The sequence below is a fragment of the Salmo trutta genome, unplaced genomic scaffold (genome assembly GCF_901001165.1).
Source record: "Salmo trutta unplaced genomic scaffold, fSalTru1.1, whole genome shotgun sequence".
Classification (NCBI taxonomy): Eukaryota; Metazoa; Chordata; class Actinopteri; order Salmoniformes; family Salmonidae; genus Salmo; species Salmo trutta.
In genome coordinates, this window is record NW_021822406.1 from 587,501 (window position 1) to 605,818 (window position 18,318).

The window sequence follows — 18,318 nt, forward strand, 5'->3', positions numbered from 1 at the left end:
GGGACTAGTTCACCATCACACTAAATAAATGTTGTTGCTTCAGTAGAGTGATCAGGGGACTAGTTCACCATCACACTAAATAAATGTTATTGCTTCAGTAGAGTGATCAGGGGACTAGTTCATCACACTAAATAAATGTTATTGCTTCAGTAGAGTGATCAGGGGACTAGTTCATCACACTAAATAAATATTGTGTTGCTTCAGTAGAGTGATCAGGGGACTAGTTCATCACACTAAATAAATATTGTGTTGCTTCAGTAGAGTGATCAGGGGACTAGTTCACCATCACACTAAATAAATGTTGTTGCTTCAGTAGAGTGATCAGGGGACTAGTTCACCATCACACTAAATAAATGTTGTTGTTTCAGTAGAGTGATCAGGGGACTAGTTCATCACACTAAATAAATGTTGTGTTGCTTCAGTAGAGTGATCAGGGGTCTAGTTCATCACACTAAATAAATGTTGTTGCTTCAGTAGAGTGATCAGGGGACTAGTTCACCATCACACTAAATAAATGTTGTTGCTTCAGTAGAGTGATCAGGGGACTAGTTCACCATCACACTAAATAAATGTTATTGCTTCAGTAGAGTGATCAGGGGACTAGTTCATCACACTAAATAAATGTTGTTGCTTCAGTAGAGTGATCAGGGGACTAGTTCATCACACTAAATAAATGTTGTTGCTTCAGTAGAGTGATCAGGGGACTAGTTCACCATCACACTAAATAAATGTTATTGCTTCAGTAGAGTGATCAGGGGTCTAGTTCATCACACTAAATAAATGTTGTTGCTTCAGTAGAGTGATCAGGGGACTAGTTCACCATCACACTAAATAAATGTTATTGCTTCAGTAGAGTGATCAGGGGACTAGTTCATCACACTAAATAAATGTTGTTGCTTCAGTAGAGTGATCAGGGGACTAGTTCACCATCACACTAAATAAATGTTATTGCTTCAGTAGAGTGATCAGGGGACTAGTTCATCACACTAAATAAATGTTGTTGCTTCAGTAGAGTGATCAGGGGACTAGTTCATCACACTAAATAAATGTTGTTGCTTCAGTAGAGTGATCAGGGGACTAGTTCACCATCACACTAAATAAATGTTGTGTTGCTTCAGTAGAGTGATCAGGGGACTAGTTCATCACACTAAATAAATGTTGTTGCTTCAGTAGAGTGATCAGGGGACTAGTTCACCATCACACTAAATAAATGTTGTGTTGCTTCAGTAGAGTGATCAGGGGACTAGTTCATCACACTAAATAAATGTTGTGTTGCTTCAGTAGAGTGATCAGGGGACTAGTTCACCATCACACTAAATAAATGTTGCTGCTTCAGTAGAGTGATCAGGGGACTAGTTCATCACACTAAATAAATGTTGTTGCTTCAGTAGAGTGATCAAAGGACTAGTTCATCACACTAAATAAATGTTTGCAAAACATTCAAATAAAAATAGCTTTGTTTTCATCCCATGACAACAGAAGTGCAACACTATCCGGCTATACTGTACACTATACTGGTGAAGAAAAGTTTGAAAACTCCTGTGTTAACTCACAGTCATCACAGTAGGAGTTACCACAGCAGGGTATGACTACAGCATCACTCATCAGGTCGTTACCTGGAACAGATTAGAACACAGACAAAGTGATTGAAAGACGCGTTTCAAAGACATTTTAACAACAAATCGCTGCACAGATGTAATTTTTGGGGGGTTTGACAAAAGATATCCTAGTTAAATAAAATCAAAACAATAAACAAATTGTATAATTAAATGTAATAATAATGAATGCGTTAATTACAGACGGGGCAGAGCAGCTCATCAGGGATTGGATCAGCCTCATCTTCAGACGATGACGCTTCACGAGGAACAAAGGGTGGACGCTCCTTCTTACCCAGAGCATAGGCCTCCCTGTAACACATTATATTATCTATACTCTCTCCTACTTACCCAGAGCATAGGCCTCCCTGTAACACATTATATTATCTATACTCTCTCCTTCTTACCCAGAGCATAGGCCTCCCTGTAACACATTATTTATCTATACTCTCTCTACTTTCCAGAGCATAGGCCTCCCTGTAACACATTATATTATCTATACTCTCTCCTTCTTACCCAGAGCATAGGCCTCCCTGTAACACATTATATTATCTATACTCTCTCCTACTTACCCAGAGCATAGGCCTCCCTGTAACACATTATATTATCTATACTCTCTCCTTCTGTACCCAGAGCATAGGCCTCCCTGTAACACATTATATTATCTATACTCTCTCTTCTTACCCAGAGCATAGGCCTCCCTGTACACCATTATATTATCTATACTCTCTCCTTCTTACCCAGAGCATAGGCCTCCCTGTAACACATTATATTATCTATAGTCTCTCCTACTTACCCAGAGCATAGGCCTCCCTGTAACACATTATATTATCTATACTCTCTCCTTCTTACCCAGAGCATAGGCCTCCCTGTAACACATTATATTATCTATACTCTCTCCTTCTTACCCAGAGCATAGGCCTCCCTGTAACACATTATATTATCTATACTCTCTCCTTCTTACCCAGAGCATAGGCCTCCCTGTAACACATTATCTTATCTATACTCTCTCCTACTTACCCAGAGCATAGGCCTCCCTGTAACACATTATATTATCTATACTCTCTCCTTCTTACCCAGAGCATAGGCCTCCCTGTAACACATTATATTATCTATACTCTCTCCTTCTTACCCAGAGCATAGGCCTCCCTGTAACACATTATATTATCTATACTCTCTCCTACTTACCCAGAGCATAGGCCTCCCTGTAACACATTATATTATCTATACTCTCTCCTACTTACCCAGAGCATAGGCCTCCCTGTAACACATTATATTATCTATACTCTCTCCTTCTTACCCAGAGCATAGGCCTCCCTGTAACACATTATATTATCTATACTCTCTCCTACTTACCCAGAGCATAGGCCTCCCTGTAACACATTATATTATCTATACTCTCTCCTTCTTACCCAGAGCATAGGCCTCCCTGTAACACATTATATTATCTATACTCTCTCCTACTTACCCAGAGCATAGGCCTCCCTGTAACACATTATATTATCTATACTCTCTCCTTCTTACCCAGAGCATAGGCCTCCCTGTAACACATTATATTATCTATACTCTCTCCTACTTACCCAGAGCATAGGCCTCCCTGTAACACATTATATTATCTATACTCTCTCCTTCTTACCCAGAGCATAGGCCTCCCTGTAACACATTATATTATCTATAGTCTCTCCTACTTACCCAGAGCATAGGCCTCCCTGTAACACATTATATTATCTATAGTCTCTCCTACTTACCCAGAGCATAGGCCTCCCTGTAACACATTATATTATCTATAGTCTCTCCTACTTACCCAGAGCATAGGCCTCCCTGTAACACATTATATTATCTATACTCTCTCCTTCTTACCCAGAGCATAGGCCTCCCTGTAACACATTATATTATCTATACTCTCTCCTACTTACCCAGAGCATAGGCCTCCCTGTAACACATTATATTATCTATACTCTCTCCTACTTACCCAGAGCATAGGCCTCCCTGTAACACATTATATTATCTATACTCTCTCCTTCTTACCCAGAGCATAGGCCTCCCTGTAACACATTATATTATCTATACTCTCTCCTACTTACCCAGAGCATAGGCCTCCCTGTAACACATTATATTATCTATACTCTCTCCTTCTTACCCAGAGCATAGGCCTCCCTGTAACACATTATCTTATCTATACTCTCTCCTACTTACCCAGAGCATAGGCCTCCCTGTAACACATTATATTATCTATACTCTCTCCTTCTTACCCAGAGCATAGGCCTCCCTGTAACACATTATATTATCTATACTCTCTCCTTCTTACCCAGAGCATAGGCCTCCCTGTAACACATTATATTATCTATACTCTCTCCTACTTACCCAGAGCATAGGCCTCCCTGTAACACATTATATTATCTATACTCTCTCCTACTTACCCAGAGCATAGGCCTCCCTGTAACACATTATATTATCTATACTCTCTCCTCTTACCCAGAGCATAGGCCTCCCTGTAACACATATATTATCTATACTCTCTCCTCTTACCCAGAGCATAGGCCTCCCTGTAACACATTATATTATCTATACTCTCTCCTACTTACCCAGAGCATAGGCCTCCCTGTAACACATTATATTATCTATACTCTCTCCTACTTACCCAGAGCATAGGCCTCCCTGTAACACATTATATTATCTATACTCTCTCCTTCTTACCCAGAGCATAGGCCTCCCTGTAACACATTATATTATCTATACTCTCTCCTTCTTACCCAGAGCATAGGCCTCCCTGTAACACATTATATTATCTATACTCTCTCCTTCTTACCCAGAGCATAGGCCTCCCTGTAACACATTATATTATCTATACTCTCTCCTACTTACCCAGAGCATAGGCCTCCCTGTAACACATTATATTATCTATACTCTCTCCTACTTACCCAGAGCATAGGCCTCCCTGTAACACATTATATTATCTATACTCTCTCCTTCTTACCCAGAGCATAGGCCTCCCTGTAACACATTATATTATCTATACTCTCTCCTACTTACCCAGAGCATAGGCCTCCCTGTAACACATTATATTATCTATACTCTCTCCTTCTTACCCAGAGCATAGGCCTCCCTGTAACACATTATATTATCTATACTCTCTCCTTCTTACCCAGAGCATAGGCCTCCCTGTAACACATTATCTTATCTATACTCTCTCCTACTTACCCCAGAGCATAGGCCTCCCTGTAACACATTATATTATCTATACTCTCTCCTTCTTACCCAGAGCATAGGCCTCCCTGTAACACATTATATTATCTATACTCTCTCCTACTTACCCAGAGCATAGGCCTCCCTGTAACACATTATATTATCTATACTCTCTCCTTCTTACCCAGAGCATAGGCCTCCCTGTAACACATATTATCTATACTCTCTCCTACTTACCCAGAGCATAGGCCTCCCTGTAACACATATTATCTATACTCTCTCCTACTTACCCAGAGCATAGGCCTCCCTGTAACACATATTATCTATACTCTCTCCTACTTACCCAGAGCATAGGCCTCCCTGTAACACATTATATTATCTATACTCTCTCCTACTTACCCAGAGCATAGGCCTCCCTGTAACACATTATATTATCTATACTCTCTCCTACTTACCCAGAGCATAGGCCTCCCTGTAACACATTATATTATCTATACTCTCTCCTTCTTACCCAGAGCATAGGCCTCCCTGTAACACATTATATTATCTATACTCTCTCCTACTTACCCAGAGCATAGGCCTCCCTGTACACATTATATTATCTATACTCTCTCCTACTTACCCAGAGCATAGGCCTCCCTGTAACACATTATATTATCTATACTCTCTCCTACTTACCCAGAGCATAGGCCTCCCTGTAACACATTATATTATCTATACTCTCTCCTACTTACCCAGAGCATAGGCCTCCCTGTAACACATTATATTATCTATACTCTCTCCTACTTACCCAGAGCATAGGCCTCCCTGTAACACATTATATTATCTATACTCTCTCCTACTTACCCAGAGCATAGGCCTCCCTGTAACACATTATATTATCTATACTCTCTCCTACTTACCCAGAGCATAGGCCTCCCTGTAACACATTATATTATCTATACTCTCTCCTACTTACCCAGAGCATAGGCCTCCCTGTAACACATTATATTATCTATACTCTCTCCTTACTACCTAAAACACAAAAACACAAAATGAGCACACAGAGAGAGAGACAGAGAGAGAGTGTGTGTGTGTGTGGTACGTACGCGTCTATAGCAGGAATAGCGTATTCTCCAGTGCTGGTCAACATGGCTCCTTTAGTTCCTGGTTCAGCCTTCACCATAAAGCTCTGAGGGATCCCTTTACTGGTCCTGACTGGCTTAGGAGCCTCGACACTCTTATCCTACAACACAGATACCATATGTCATGTTATGTAGTGTATATGTAGTGATCCCTTTACTGGTCCTGACTGGCTTAGGAGCCTCGACACTCGTATCCTACAACACAGATACCATATGTCATGTTATGCAGTGTATATGTAGTGATCCCTTTACTACAACACAGCACGTAGGGTTAAATCATGTTGTGTTATGTAGATTCTTACCATCTGCATGGGGCAGTGTTTGATGTAGTGGTCATTCTTTCCACAGCGAAAGCAGGTGTAGTGTTTATGTAGTGTACACTGACCAGACAGTGTATTAGGTACACCAACCAGTTAATGAAAATGGTTTGCTCCTACAGACAGTGAGTCACGTGGCCGTGGCTTGTTATATAAAAGCAGGCAGACAGGCATCGAGGCATTCAGTTACTGTTTGATTGAACATTAGAATGGGCAAAATTAGTGACCTAAGCAACTTTGAGCGTGGTATGATCGAAGGCTGACGGGAGCGCCGGTTTCCAGTATCTCAGAAACGGCCGCCCTCCTGGGCTTGTCACACACAACACTGTCTAGGGTTTACTGAGAAGGGTGCGACAAACAAAAAACATCCAGTCAGCGGCAGTCCTGTGGGTGAAAACAGCTCGTTGATGAGAGGTCGAAGGATGATGTCAATAATCGTGTCAGGATTTGGGGTAAGCAGCATCAGTCCATGGACCCATCCTGCCTGGTGTCAACGTTACAGGCTGGTGGCGGTGGTGTACCGTTGTCCAATCTGCAGCAACTGCATGATGCCATCTCGTCAGCACGGACCGACATCCCTGTGGAATGTTTCCGACTTGAAGAATCTATGCCCTGAAGAATTCAGGCTGTTCTGGAGGCAAAGGGGGGGGGTTCCATCCCGGTACTAGATGGGTGTACCTAATAAACTGGCCAGTAAATGTATATGTAGTGTTATGTAGATTCGTACCATCTGCATTGGGCAGTGTTTGATGTAGTGTCTGTTCTTGCCACAGCAATAGCAGGTATAGTGTATATGTAGTGTTATGTAGATTCGTACCATCTGCATTGGGCAGTGTTTGATGTAGTGTCCGTTCTTGCCACAGCAATAGCAGGTATAGTGTATATGTAGTGTTATGTAGATTCGTACCATCTGCATTGGGCAGTGTTTGATGTAGTGTCCGTTCTTGCCACAGCAATAGCAGGTATAGTGTATATGTAGTGTTATGTAGATTCGTACCATCTGCATTGGGCAGTGTTTGATGTAGTGTCCGTTCTTGCCACAGCGATAGCAGGTGTAGTGTGCAGGAGGCGGTCCGACGGCCTTCTTAGAGTAACTGAGGAGAGACACAGAAAAACACATTGAAAAAGGTCGAGTCAGTGAGCACCAAGTAGACCGCAATACTGGGGTCGATTCCCACACAACTAAAGAGCGTTGAAGCGTGAGGCTAAACTTGTCCCCGTATTGGTCTCGTAGCTACCACATTGACGCATGAACCGTACCCGTACACAGAAACTTGGTGACAGAGAGCATCATCTTGCATCACCCATCATCTGCAGTTCATCCTGCCACTGAGTCTCAGTTTAAACACTAGACTAAAGTTTACTAAAACAGCAGAGGTGTGGAGTCCACTGTCAAGTCGGACTCCAGTCACAAATTTGATGACTTGAGACCCGACTTGATAGAAAATAAAACTTGACCTCTACTTTGACTTGAGGACTAGAATTTGGCCAGGATATGTAATATTTTGTCACTAATTTTCTGGCACGGAGTCTCCGTAGATTATGCTACTTCTCACGCAGCTAGAGACAGACTGATTGGCTAGTGAATACTTATGTAAATGTCATATTTGACAAATTTTTTATACATTTGGAAACATTTCTAAAAATGTGTTTTTGCTTTGTCATTATGGGGTATTCTGTGTAGATGGATTACATTGTCCCCCCCTCATCAATTTTAAAATAAGGCTGTAACATAACAAAAATGTGGAAAAAGTCAAGGGGGGGGGTCTGAATACTTTCCGAAAGCACTGTATAACATATCTTTAGATGGTTCTTCATTTTTAACTAAAATGTTAGATGAGACCTGGGGACTATACGATTCTATTTGGAGTTGAAGACATTGTATTTATAGATATTTTTTTTTACGTGACTTGAATAAAATGTGTGATTCTACAGATGCCAGAGAATGCTACGTGCATTGAGCCAACTGTAAAGTTTGGTGGAGGAGGAATAATGGTCTGGGGATGTTTTTCATGGTTCGGGCTAGGCCGCTTAGTTGCAGTGAAGGGAAATTTTAATGCTACAGCATACAATGACATTCTACAAGATTCTGTGCTTCCAACTTTTTGGCAACAGTTTTAAGGCCCTTTCCTGTTTCAGCATGACAACTCCCCCCACGCACAAAGCGAGGTCCATACAGAAATGGTTTGTCTTTGCAATTAGTTATTTTAGTTTGCGCTCGTTAGCATATTTAGCTAGCAGCCTCCATGGAAATTCTCTATCAGTTGTGCTAATTTTGTTAGCATTCCGGTAATGGACACACAATGGGATTTTTGTTGTTGTATTTTCAGCACTAAGACACTAATACTGTAAATCCTCTGGGATGAGAAGGACGGCATGACAATGTGATCATGTGGATACCGCCCAACCCTACTGTGGGTGTTACACTCACTGTATGGGGTCATATTCACTGTTGGACTGGGACATCATGGCTCTGATCTTGTCATCCTCTGATGCATTGGCCTCCGCAAGGTTGGCAGTCTGAAGAGAGAGGGAGGGGGATGGGGCGAGGGGGATGGGGCGAAGGGAACGGGGCGAATGAGGAGAGGGGAACGGGGCGAGGGGGACGGGGCGAGGGGGACGGGGCGAGGGGGACGGGGCGAGGGGGACGGGGCGAGGGGGACGGGGCGAATGGGTGAGAGGAATGAGGAGAGAGAGATGAGGAGTGGAGTTAGAGGAAGATGACAAGAGTTAATCAATTTACATTTTAATTCATGCCCCGAATTAATGAGTTGAAATTAAATTAACCCCAACCTGATTCCCAAAGACCAAACACACAGAGAGAGAGAGAGACAGTACCTTAGAGAGCTGGGCCAGGGAGACGGACGGTGAAGAGTCGGTCTGAAGGAGAAGAGCAACATTAAGACAAAACAGAGTCAAAGCGGACATCACCACCTGTCTGCCTGGGAGCAGACACTGGCTCAATCTAGAGATGGCATGGTTTCCTGTTTCCTTCTGAAAAGACATTGGAGAAGATACCATCCACCTGTCTTTTGAGGAGGAGGCAGGAGATAGGAGGTGAAGAATCAAGGACACACAGTAGATTGATCACCCATTCCATAGCCAGAAAGTCAGATTATATACATCCAGTCAACTCATATCACTAATACAATGTGACAGTTACACCAATGTTACGGTTCAGTAGTTCTGACCAGAAGACCATCAGGAATGTTACGGTTCAGTAGTTCTGACCAGAAGACCATCAGGGACACCATGTTGTAGGTTCAAGTTTCCATCCCTAAACACTGATCTGGGCTCAGTTCTTCATTTCCACATGAATGGTTATGTCCTTACATAATTGGTGGCAGGGAAGCTGATCCTAGATCTGTACCGAGGGGACGAACGCAGCAGAGCCTGACCATTTCCTCACCGTCCTTCTCCTCCAATACGACGTGAGGAGGAACCGCAAAACATTGAGGTTCACACAGGGGGGGGGGGGGTACATTGGTACTACAGCCTGGCTAGCTACACCAGTAGTAGTTGGTACTACAGCCTGGCTAGCTACACCAGTAGTAGTTGGTACTACAGCCTGGCTAGCTACACCAGTAGTTGGTCCTACAGCCTGGCTAGCTACACCAGTAGTTGGTACTACAGCCTGGCTAGCTACACCAGTAGTTGGTACTACAGCCTGGCTAGCTACACCAGTAGTTGGTACTACAGCCTGGCTAGCCACACCAGTAGTAGTAGTAGTTGATATTACAGTCTGGCTAGCTACACCAGTAGTAGTAGTTGGTATTACTGCCTGGCTAGCTACACCAGTAGTCGGTAATATAGCTAAGTTAGCTACACCAGTAGTTGCCGTTTGTATTACAGCTGAGTTAGCTACACCAGTAGTCGTAGTTGGTATTACAGCTGAGTTAGCTACACCAGTAGTCGTAGTTGGTATTACAGCTGAGTTAGCTACACCAGTAGTCGTAGTTGGTAATACAGCTGAGTTACCAACTACGACTACTTGTGTAGCTATTACAGCTGAGCTAGCTACATCAGTAGTAGTTGGTTTTACAGCCTGGCTAGCTACATCACTAGTAGTAATAGTGGTTGGTACTACAGCCTGGCTAGCTACATCACTAGTAGTAATAGTGGTTGGTACTACAGCCTGGCTAGCTACACCAGTAGTAGATGGTACTACAGCCTGGCTAGCTACACCAGTAGTAGTTGGTACTACAGCCTGGCTAGCTACACCAGTAGTAGTAGTCGGTACTACAGCCTGGCTAGCTTCACCAGTAGTAGTAGTCGGTACTACAGCCTGGCTAGCTACACCAGTAGTAGATGGTACTACAGCCTGGCTAGCTACACCAGTAGTAGATGGTACTACAGCCTGGCTAGCTACACCAGTAGTAGTAATAGTTGGTATTACAGCTGTGCTAGCTACATCACTAGTAGTAATAGTTGGTATTAGAGCCTGGCTAGCTACACCACTAGTTGTAGTAGTGGTTGGTATTAGAGCCTGGCTAGCTACACCAGTAGTAGTTGGTACTACAGCCTGGCTAGCTACACCAGTAGTAGTTGGTACTACAGCCTGGCTAGCTTCACCAGTAGTAGTTGGTACTACAGCCTGGCTAGCTACACCAGTAGTAGTTGGTACTACAGCCTGGCTAGCTTCACCAGTAGTAGTAGTTGGTACTACAGCCTGGCTAGCTTCACCAGTAGTAGTAGTCGGTACTACAGCCTGGCTAGCTTCACCAGTAGTAGTAGTCGGTACTACAGCCTGGCTAGCTTCACCAGTAGTAGTAGTCGGTACTACAGCCTGGCTAGCTTCACCAGTAGTAGTAGTCGGTACTACAGCCTGGCTAGCTACACCAGTAGTAGTTGGTACTACAGCCTGGCTAGCTACACCAGTAGTAGTAGTTACTACAGCCTGGCTAGCTTCACCAGTAGTAGTAGTCGGTACTACAGCCTGGCTAGCTTCACCAGTAGTAGTAGTTGGTACTACAGCCTGGCTAGCTACACCAGTAGTAGATGGTACTACAGCCTGGCTAGCTACACCAGTAGTAGATGGTACTACAGCCTGGCTAGCTACACCAGTAGTAGTAATAGTTGGTATTACAGCTGTGCTAGCTACATCACTAGTAGTAATAGTTGGTATTAGAGCCTGGCTAGCTACACCACTAGTTGTAGTAGTGGTTGGTATTAGAGCCTGGCTAGCTACACCAGTAGTAGTTGGTACTACAGCCTGGCTAGCTACACCAGTAGTAGTTGGTACTACAGCCTGGCTAGCTTCACCAGTAGTAGTAGTTGGTACTACAGCCTGGCTAGCTTCACCAGCAGTAGTAGTCGGTACTACAGCCTGGCTAGCTTCACCAGTAGTAGTAGTCGGTACTACAGCCTGGCTAGCTACACCAGTAGTAGTTGGTACTACAGCCTGGCTAGCTACACCAGTAGTAGTAGTTACTACAGCCTGGCTAGCTTCACCAGTAGTAGTAGTTACTACAGCCTGGCTAGCTTCACCAGTAGTAGTAGTCGGTACTACAGCCTGGCTAGCTTCACCAGTAGTAGTAGTCTTTACTACAGCCTGGCTAGCTACACCAGTAGTAGATGGTACTACAGCCTGGCTAGCTACACCAGTAGTAGATGGTACTACAGCCTGGCTAGCTACACCAGTAGTAGTAATAGTTGGTATTACAGCTGTGCTAGCTACATCACTAGTAGTAATAGTTGGTATTAGAGCCTGGCTAGCTACACCACTAGTTGTAGTAGTGGTTGGTATTAGAGCCTGGCTAGCTACACCAGTAGTAGTTGGTACTACAGCCTGGCTAGCTACACCAGTAGTAGTTGGTACTACAGCCTGGCTAGCTTCACCAGTAGTAGTTGGTACTACAGCCTGGCTAGCTACACCAGTAGTAGTTGGTACTACAGCCTGGCTAGCTTCACCAGTAGTAGTAGTTGGTACTACAGCCTGGCTAGCTTCACCAGTAGTAGTAGTCGGTACTACAGCCTGGCTAGCTTCACCAGTAGTAGTAGTCGGTACTACAGCCTGGCTAGCTTCACCAGTAGTAGTAGTCGGTACTACAGCCTGGCTAGATACACCAGTAGTAGTAATAATAGCTGTTGTTGTGGCCCTTTACTACACTATGGGCTAACAGGATTAAAATCAGAGCTCGGCAACAGACTATGGGCTAACAGGATTAAGTCCAGAGCTAGGCCACAGACTATGGGCTAACAGGATTACATTTAGAGCTAGGCCGGTCTAGATAACAGACTATGAGCTAACAGGATTAAGTTTTAGAGCAAGGCTGGTCCAGGTAACCGATTAGCTCACGTTACACCAGTTAACACAAGATCCTACTTCTATGGTAACAGTTGAAGTTAACCATGTTGCCTTCACTACTCCTCATCTGCAGCAGTGCCTGGAGTGAGGAGCTATGGGTCCACTTAGGATGATCTATCTAGCGCATTATGGAAACACTACAAAACAGTATAATAAAATGTGTTCCTTTAAACAATACTTTCACTACAATAACCATTATACAACAGTAGTAAACAATAGCCATCATAACACTAGTCAAGGGACAAAGGGGAAAAGGGAGGGTAGAGAGATCTGGTTTAGTAAGCTATAAACTCTTCGTCGTTGTCATCATCATCATAGTAGAGGCTGGTAGGTTGGGAGGTTCAGAGGTCACTGTGAAGGGAAGACACAGGGTCTGGTGTGGTGGTGCACGTGCTCACAACAGAACACATAACCTCTTTATTGACAGTTCTGGCAGCGTACAGCAGCAACCAAACACAACCCTGTCGCCACGGGAACCTACCATGCCACACAGTCAGCCCCATTAGAACCCTGTGATGTCATAATAGATCATTTCAGTGATGTCATAATAGTCTCTGTGACGTCGTAATGCTATCATCATCATCATCATCATCATCGCAACGCTTTTTGTTTTTTTTGTAACGCTGTACCAAACATGATCGTGGATTCAGTGGTCATCATAGTAAATACTTAACACCTAGTTTACAGTTTAGCTTTAAGTAAAAAATGATTGCAAAGTAGACAAAATGCATTGTATTTCTAAGTAGTTTGGAGTAAAAAAAAAATATATATTAAAAAAATACTTTCTTGAAAGAACAAAGGATCAACTATGTCCAGCCCATATTAAATGTCAGAATAAGATGAGAACAACATTAGGACAGCCAAATATCAGCAATTAACTTCAGTTTGAGAACACTGTTGAACAGGAAGCAAATTATTTACTGATTAACCCCACCCCCCACACACACACACACACAGTCACACACAGGTATCCATACAAATCTATGCATTAGTCTTACAGTCAATACGTCACAAAGTCATTGCTACAACACCATGTGAAAGAAAAAGCAGAATTCCCCATTCATTTGAGGTAAAGCAGCATAGTAATAACCAGGCATCATCATGCCTGTAGGATTATGAAGCATTGTCTCAACACACAGGGGGGGGGGGGGGCTCTGTACAGTGGCAGGCTAACAACACCACGCTAACCGTTGTTTCAATATGAAATACAGTCACAATATAGTTCAGATGCATCAACACATTGAACAACATTAAAAACACATTGAGTTACACAACAGAGAACAGCAGTTGGAACCATCAAAACAGAATATTATCACCATGACAACTCAGAGTTAACTGCTGACCAATCAGAACAGAGTTTACACAGTATGTTTAACCAAAAAAAATCAGAGCAGAGATGATAAAAGGAGGACAGAGATAGTAAGGAAATGAGAGTGCTTGTTACATACGGGTCTCGAGGATCCAGCAGCCATGTCAGAACGGTCACTACAAACAAACAAACAAACAAACATGTCAACAACCACCACAGACATGGACTATAAAACAGAGAGAAGTTGTATAGCTTTAGAATAGCTGTGGAGGTTATTAGGATCAACAGGTGATGGGGGGGGGGGGGGGGGGGTTACTACCATACTCATGTCATGCAGATACACAGGGTCACGATGTCATAGCTACGTACACAATGAACGTTCTGCCTGCTGGTTTGACCCCTCCGATGGGGGTGCGTCTGACGATCACTGATGAATGTTTGGGGATGTGAACCTCCTCATCAGTGTACTCTGTAGAAGCACAAGGTACACAGTATATATCATCAGTACTGTAGTCTGTAGAAGCACAAGGTACACAGTATATATCATCAGTACTGTAGTCTGTAGAAGCACAAGGTACACAGTATATATCATCAGTACTGTAGTCTGTAGAAGCACAAGGTACACAGTATATATATCATCAGTACTGTAGTCTGTAGAAGCACAAGGTACACAGTATATATCATCAGTACTGTAGTCTGTAGAAGCACAAGGTACACAGTATATATCATCAGTACTGTAGTCTATAGAACCACAGGGAATATAATATATCATTAGTAATACATAGTGTTTGGGGATGTGGACATCAACAAAAATAAAAAAAATCTGTTAAATTCACATCTTTCTTCCCTATGCAAAATGTCACCCCAGCCTAAGCTCTTAGAGAGATTGGACTCAACATCTCTTCCCCATGAGTTCCTAGAGATTATACATATGCTTTTGTTGATGGGAAAAGTTTTATGTTGGTTCCTCAACAATGAGAAACACATTCAGTCTGCATGGTCAATGCAGCTAATGGAACAATGTTGATGACAACAATGCTGTTTTCACTTTGCTTCTTAATATAAATCCACTAGCGTTCAAAGATTAACGTTGCACTATTATATTTACATATACAAACAGCTAGCTTGTCATTTCTTAGCAAGTACGGGCCTAAATGTTGTTAGCCGCTAATGCTAATCTCCTGTTAGCTGGCTAGCTAATAGATGTACAGAGTTATAGCAAACGTACTTATACAGTATCGTAATACCTCAAATCAGCATGTTGTTTGTACAACAGTATCGTCTAAATCAAAGAGGTATAAACAAAGCAAGAATATGTTAGCTACATGAAGTAGGTAAGAGAAAACATTCAATGTAGCCAAAGACTATATGTTCCCCTAGAAACACTTAGGTTCCGACCCTGTCACAAGGTCTCCCTCATCAAAAACACTGTATTCAAAGTGCCCACTATTAACTATAGAATAATCATTATAATTCCAACAGTTGACATGTGTTTTTCTCTAAATCGCAAGTTCAATTGCAACATTTGGTTCAAAATATGACCCATATCGCGCAGCCCTACACGACAGCGTGGAAATGATCTCAAATGAGTGCAGTAAATGCAGAAATGTATGAACACGCTGAAAATTGTTTTAAAATATTAAATTAAAGCAAAAATAAATCAGAATGGAGAAAGACCACCATAGGGTCACGCACTACTCATAAAGCAAATTTAGCATTTATATAATTACAAATATTTTTTTTTGGGGGGGGGTCAAACACAGTAATACAATCCAACTTTTGTATCTATATATAGATACTTTTTTAGGCCCATATCGCCGATCCCTAGCAGGAAGTACACACCATAAAACTGCATAGAATCCCTGACATCAGCTCGTTGTAGAACAACCTGTACTACTTAATGCCGGCGGCGCTCTTGGCTCGGTCTCACCTTCACGGGTCTGTGCGTTGGTGATCTGTAGGTCACAGTCGGTGGCTTTGAGGCGCTCTCTGCCCATAATCTGCCGTTTCAGCTCGGCTAGGGTGATGTGCAGCCCGTCAAAGGTCACGGTGTTGTAGTCCAATTTGGACGAGAATTTATAATGAACACACGACATTCTCACAACTATCACTTAAATCAAACTCAGACAAGGGAAAACAACAAGTTAGTTAATAAGAATAACAATAACCAGTACTCGATATGATCTGAGACTGAAGGGAAAGCTACCAGTTTAGTCTAAGATAATATCGAAGGGAAAACAGGCAATGAACTAAGAGGAAGTATTCACAGATAGTCCTTGTAGCTGTATACGTCAAAGACACCAAGCTACTAGTAGTGAAAGGCCGGGACACCAGCAAGCAGCGTCTTTAACCCGGTCAGTTCGTTAAGAGTCCGGTAAAACACAAGAAAAGTACAGTTCCAGAAGTGTCCATTACGGTTTTCACGATTAATACAGTCAGTAGAGTCTCTCGCGGAAACACGGGCCTTGTAGCTGCTGAAAGCAGCGAGGCGCCGAGTTCGCGGTTAGGAGTCCATGCGAGGCCGCAAGCTTCGCTCTTCCGCCGTAAATGGCTTAGTCCAAAATCTTCTATCCGTCCGGAAACTGAAAATCAAACGTCCAAAAAAAAAGAAGTCCTCAAACGATCCTTTTCGGAGTTGCAATCCACGCAGGAACGATGTTTATCCTTGTATGACCTACGATGAAATTATGAGACAAGTAAATCTGCGGCCTAGGTCAGTGTACCTACCACTCAAAACAAAAACATTAGCCGCAGCTAACGTTAGCATACAGTACTTGGGTAGCTAGTTAACTGGTTAAAAAATTGCCACTGGAAATAACCAGTTAGCTTAGGCTCTTATTCAAAACGACGGTAATTATCTCCTTCCAAACTATCATTTTCGTTGTTTAAATCCATAACATCCATTTCGACGGTCTTTCCGTTGCTCCTCGTTGTCTTCTGAACATCATGGCGGGCCCGGAAACTAGCCTGACAAGAAAACGGAAACGACCCCCCTCCTCCTCCTCTCTTTACTGCTCATTGGCGGACAACAATCTATAAGGTGCAACCTACTGTGCTAGGTAGTAAAATATCACAAAAAAACGTTTTTGGATGAAAATATTCAAACTAACTAGCAAAAACAACCACAAAAATGATACATACAAATAAATACAATTCACTCTACTTCTGTTAAAATCATAAAGTGAAAACTGATCCCCACAGTTTCAGGAGCATGGGAAGGCGGGGTAGTTCTTATATAGCAACAAACCAGAGCATGGTGTTTGCAACGCCAGGGTTGTGGGTTCGATACCCACGGGGGACAAGTACGGGAAAAAAACATGTATGAAATGTATGCATTCACTACTGTAAGTCGCTCTGGATAAGAGTGTCTGCTAAATTACTAAAATGTAAATGTATAACCACTTGAAGGTCTTCCGTTGTGAATTCTTTCAGGCCCAAAAACTTTTCTTCCGTATCCACAATTGATGTCCAATTTATATATATAAAAAAAATGTTGACACTTGACCAGTACAGTTATTAACAGTTACAATAAACACCACAAAGCGAAATGTCGGTTTAGACGTTTGGGGACGTGTGCAGCTAGCGCCCTGTAGTGAGCTGTAGAATGAAGCAATAAGGCCCGAGGAGGTGCGGTATATGACCATATCGCACGGCTAAGGGCTGTTCTTTAAGAACGACGTAACCTGGATGGGCTGGATACAACCCTTAGCCATGGTATATTGGCCATATACCACAAAACCCCTATTATAAACCCCTTTATGGTTACCAACATAATTAGAGCAGTAAAAATAAATGTTCTGTCATACCCGTGGTATCAGGTCTGATATAACCACGGCTGTCAGCCAATAAGCATTCAGGGCTTAAACCACCTAGTTTATAATACACGATAAACCACTACATTGTAGAATAATAGTGAAGACATCAAAACTACCCTTTGCCTTGATGACAGCTTTGCACACTTGGCATTTTATCAACCAGCTTCATGAGGTAGTCACCTGGAATGTATTTCAAATAACAGGTGTGCCTTGTTAAAAGTTAATTTGGGGAATTTCTTTCCTTCTTAGTGTGTTTGAACCAATCAGTTGTGTTGTGACAAGGTGGGGGGTATACAGAAGATAGCCCTATTTGGTAAAAGACCAAGTCCATATTATGGCAAGAACAGCTCAAATAAGCAAAGAGAAGCGACAGTCCATCATTACTTTAAGACATAAAGGTCAGTCAATCTGGAAAATGTCAAGAACTTTAAAAGTGCAGTCGCAAAAACCATCAAGCGCTATGATGAAACTGGCTCTCATGAGGACCGCCACAGAAAAGGAAGACAGAAAGGTACCTCTGGTGCAGAGGATGTTCATTAGAGTTACCAGCCTCCGAAATTGCAGCCCAATAAAATGCTTCACAGAGTTCAAGTAATAGACACATCTCAACATCAACTGTTCAGAGGAGACCAGGTGAATCAGGCTTTCATGGTCGAATTCCTGCA

At 42.7% G+C, this 18,318-nt stretch overlaps 1 protein-coding gene across 6 annotated transcripts in view; it reads right to left on the reverse strand.

Annotated features, from left to right (window-relative positions):
* LOC115182210 (E3 ubiquitin-protein ligase RBBP6) overlaps positions 1 to 16,826 on the reverse strand; it is a 34,873-nt gene extending 18,047 nt beyond the window's left edge. For 4 of the 6 annotated variants that reach the window (XM_029743831.1, XM_029743830.1, XM_029743829.1 and 1 more), the window contains exons 1-9: positions 15,769 to 16,826; positions 14,208 to 14,307; positions 13,978 to 14,014; positions 9,061 to 9,102; positions 8,654 to 8,742; positions 7,220 to 7,316; positions 5,870 to 6,006; positions 1,798 to 1,907; positions 1,554 to 1,616 (exon numbers count right to left, since the gene is read on the reverse strand). In XM_029743831.1, the coding sequence (XP_029599691.1) occupies positions 1,554 to 1,616; positions 1,798 to 1,907; positions 5,870 to 6,006; positions 7,220 to 7,316; positions 8,654 to 8,742; positions 9,061 to 9,102; positions 13,978 to 14,014; positions 14,208 to 14,307; positions 15,769 to 15,934 (841 nt within the window). In that variant the 5' untranslated portion in view covers positions 15,935 to 16,826. Of the gene's footprint in view, positions 1 to 1,553; positions 1,617 to 1,797; positions 1,908 to 5,869; positions 6,007 to 6,949; positions 7,008 to 7,039; positions 7,190 to 7,219; positions 7,317 to 8,653; positions 8,743 to 9,060; positions 9,103 to 13,977; positions 14,015 to 14,207; positions 14,308 to 15,768 lie in introns of those variants that run through there. The other 2 variants (XM_029743832.1, XM_029743833.1) reach the window with 2 other exon arrangements.
* Positions 16,827 to 18,318: the final 1,492 nt, after the last annotated feature.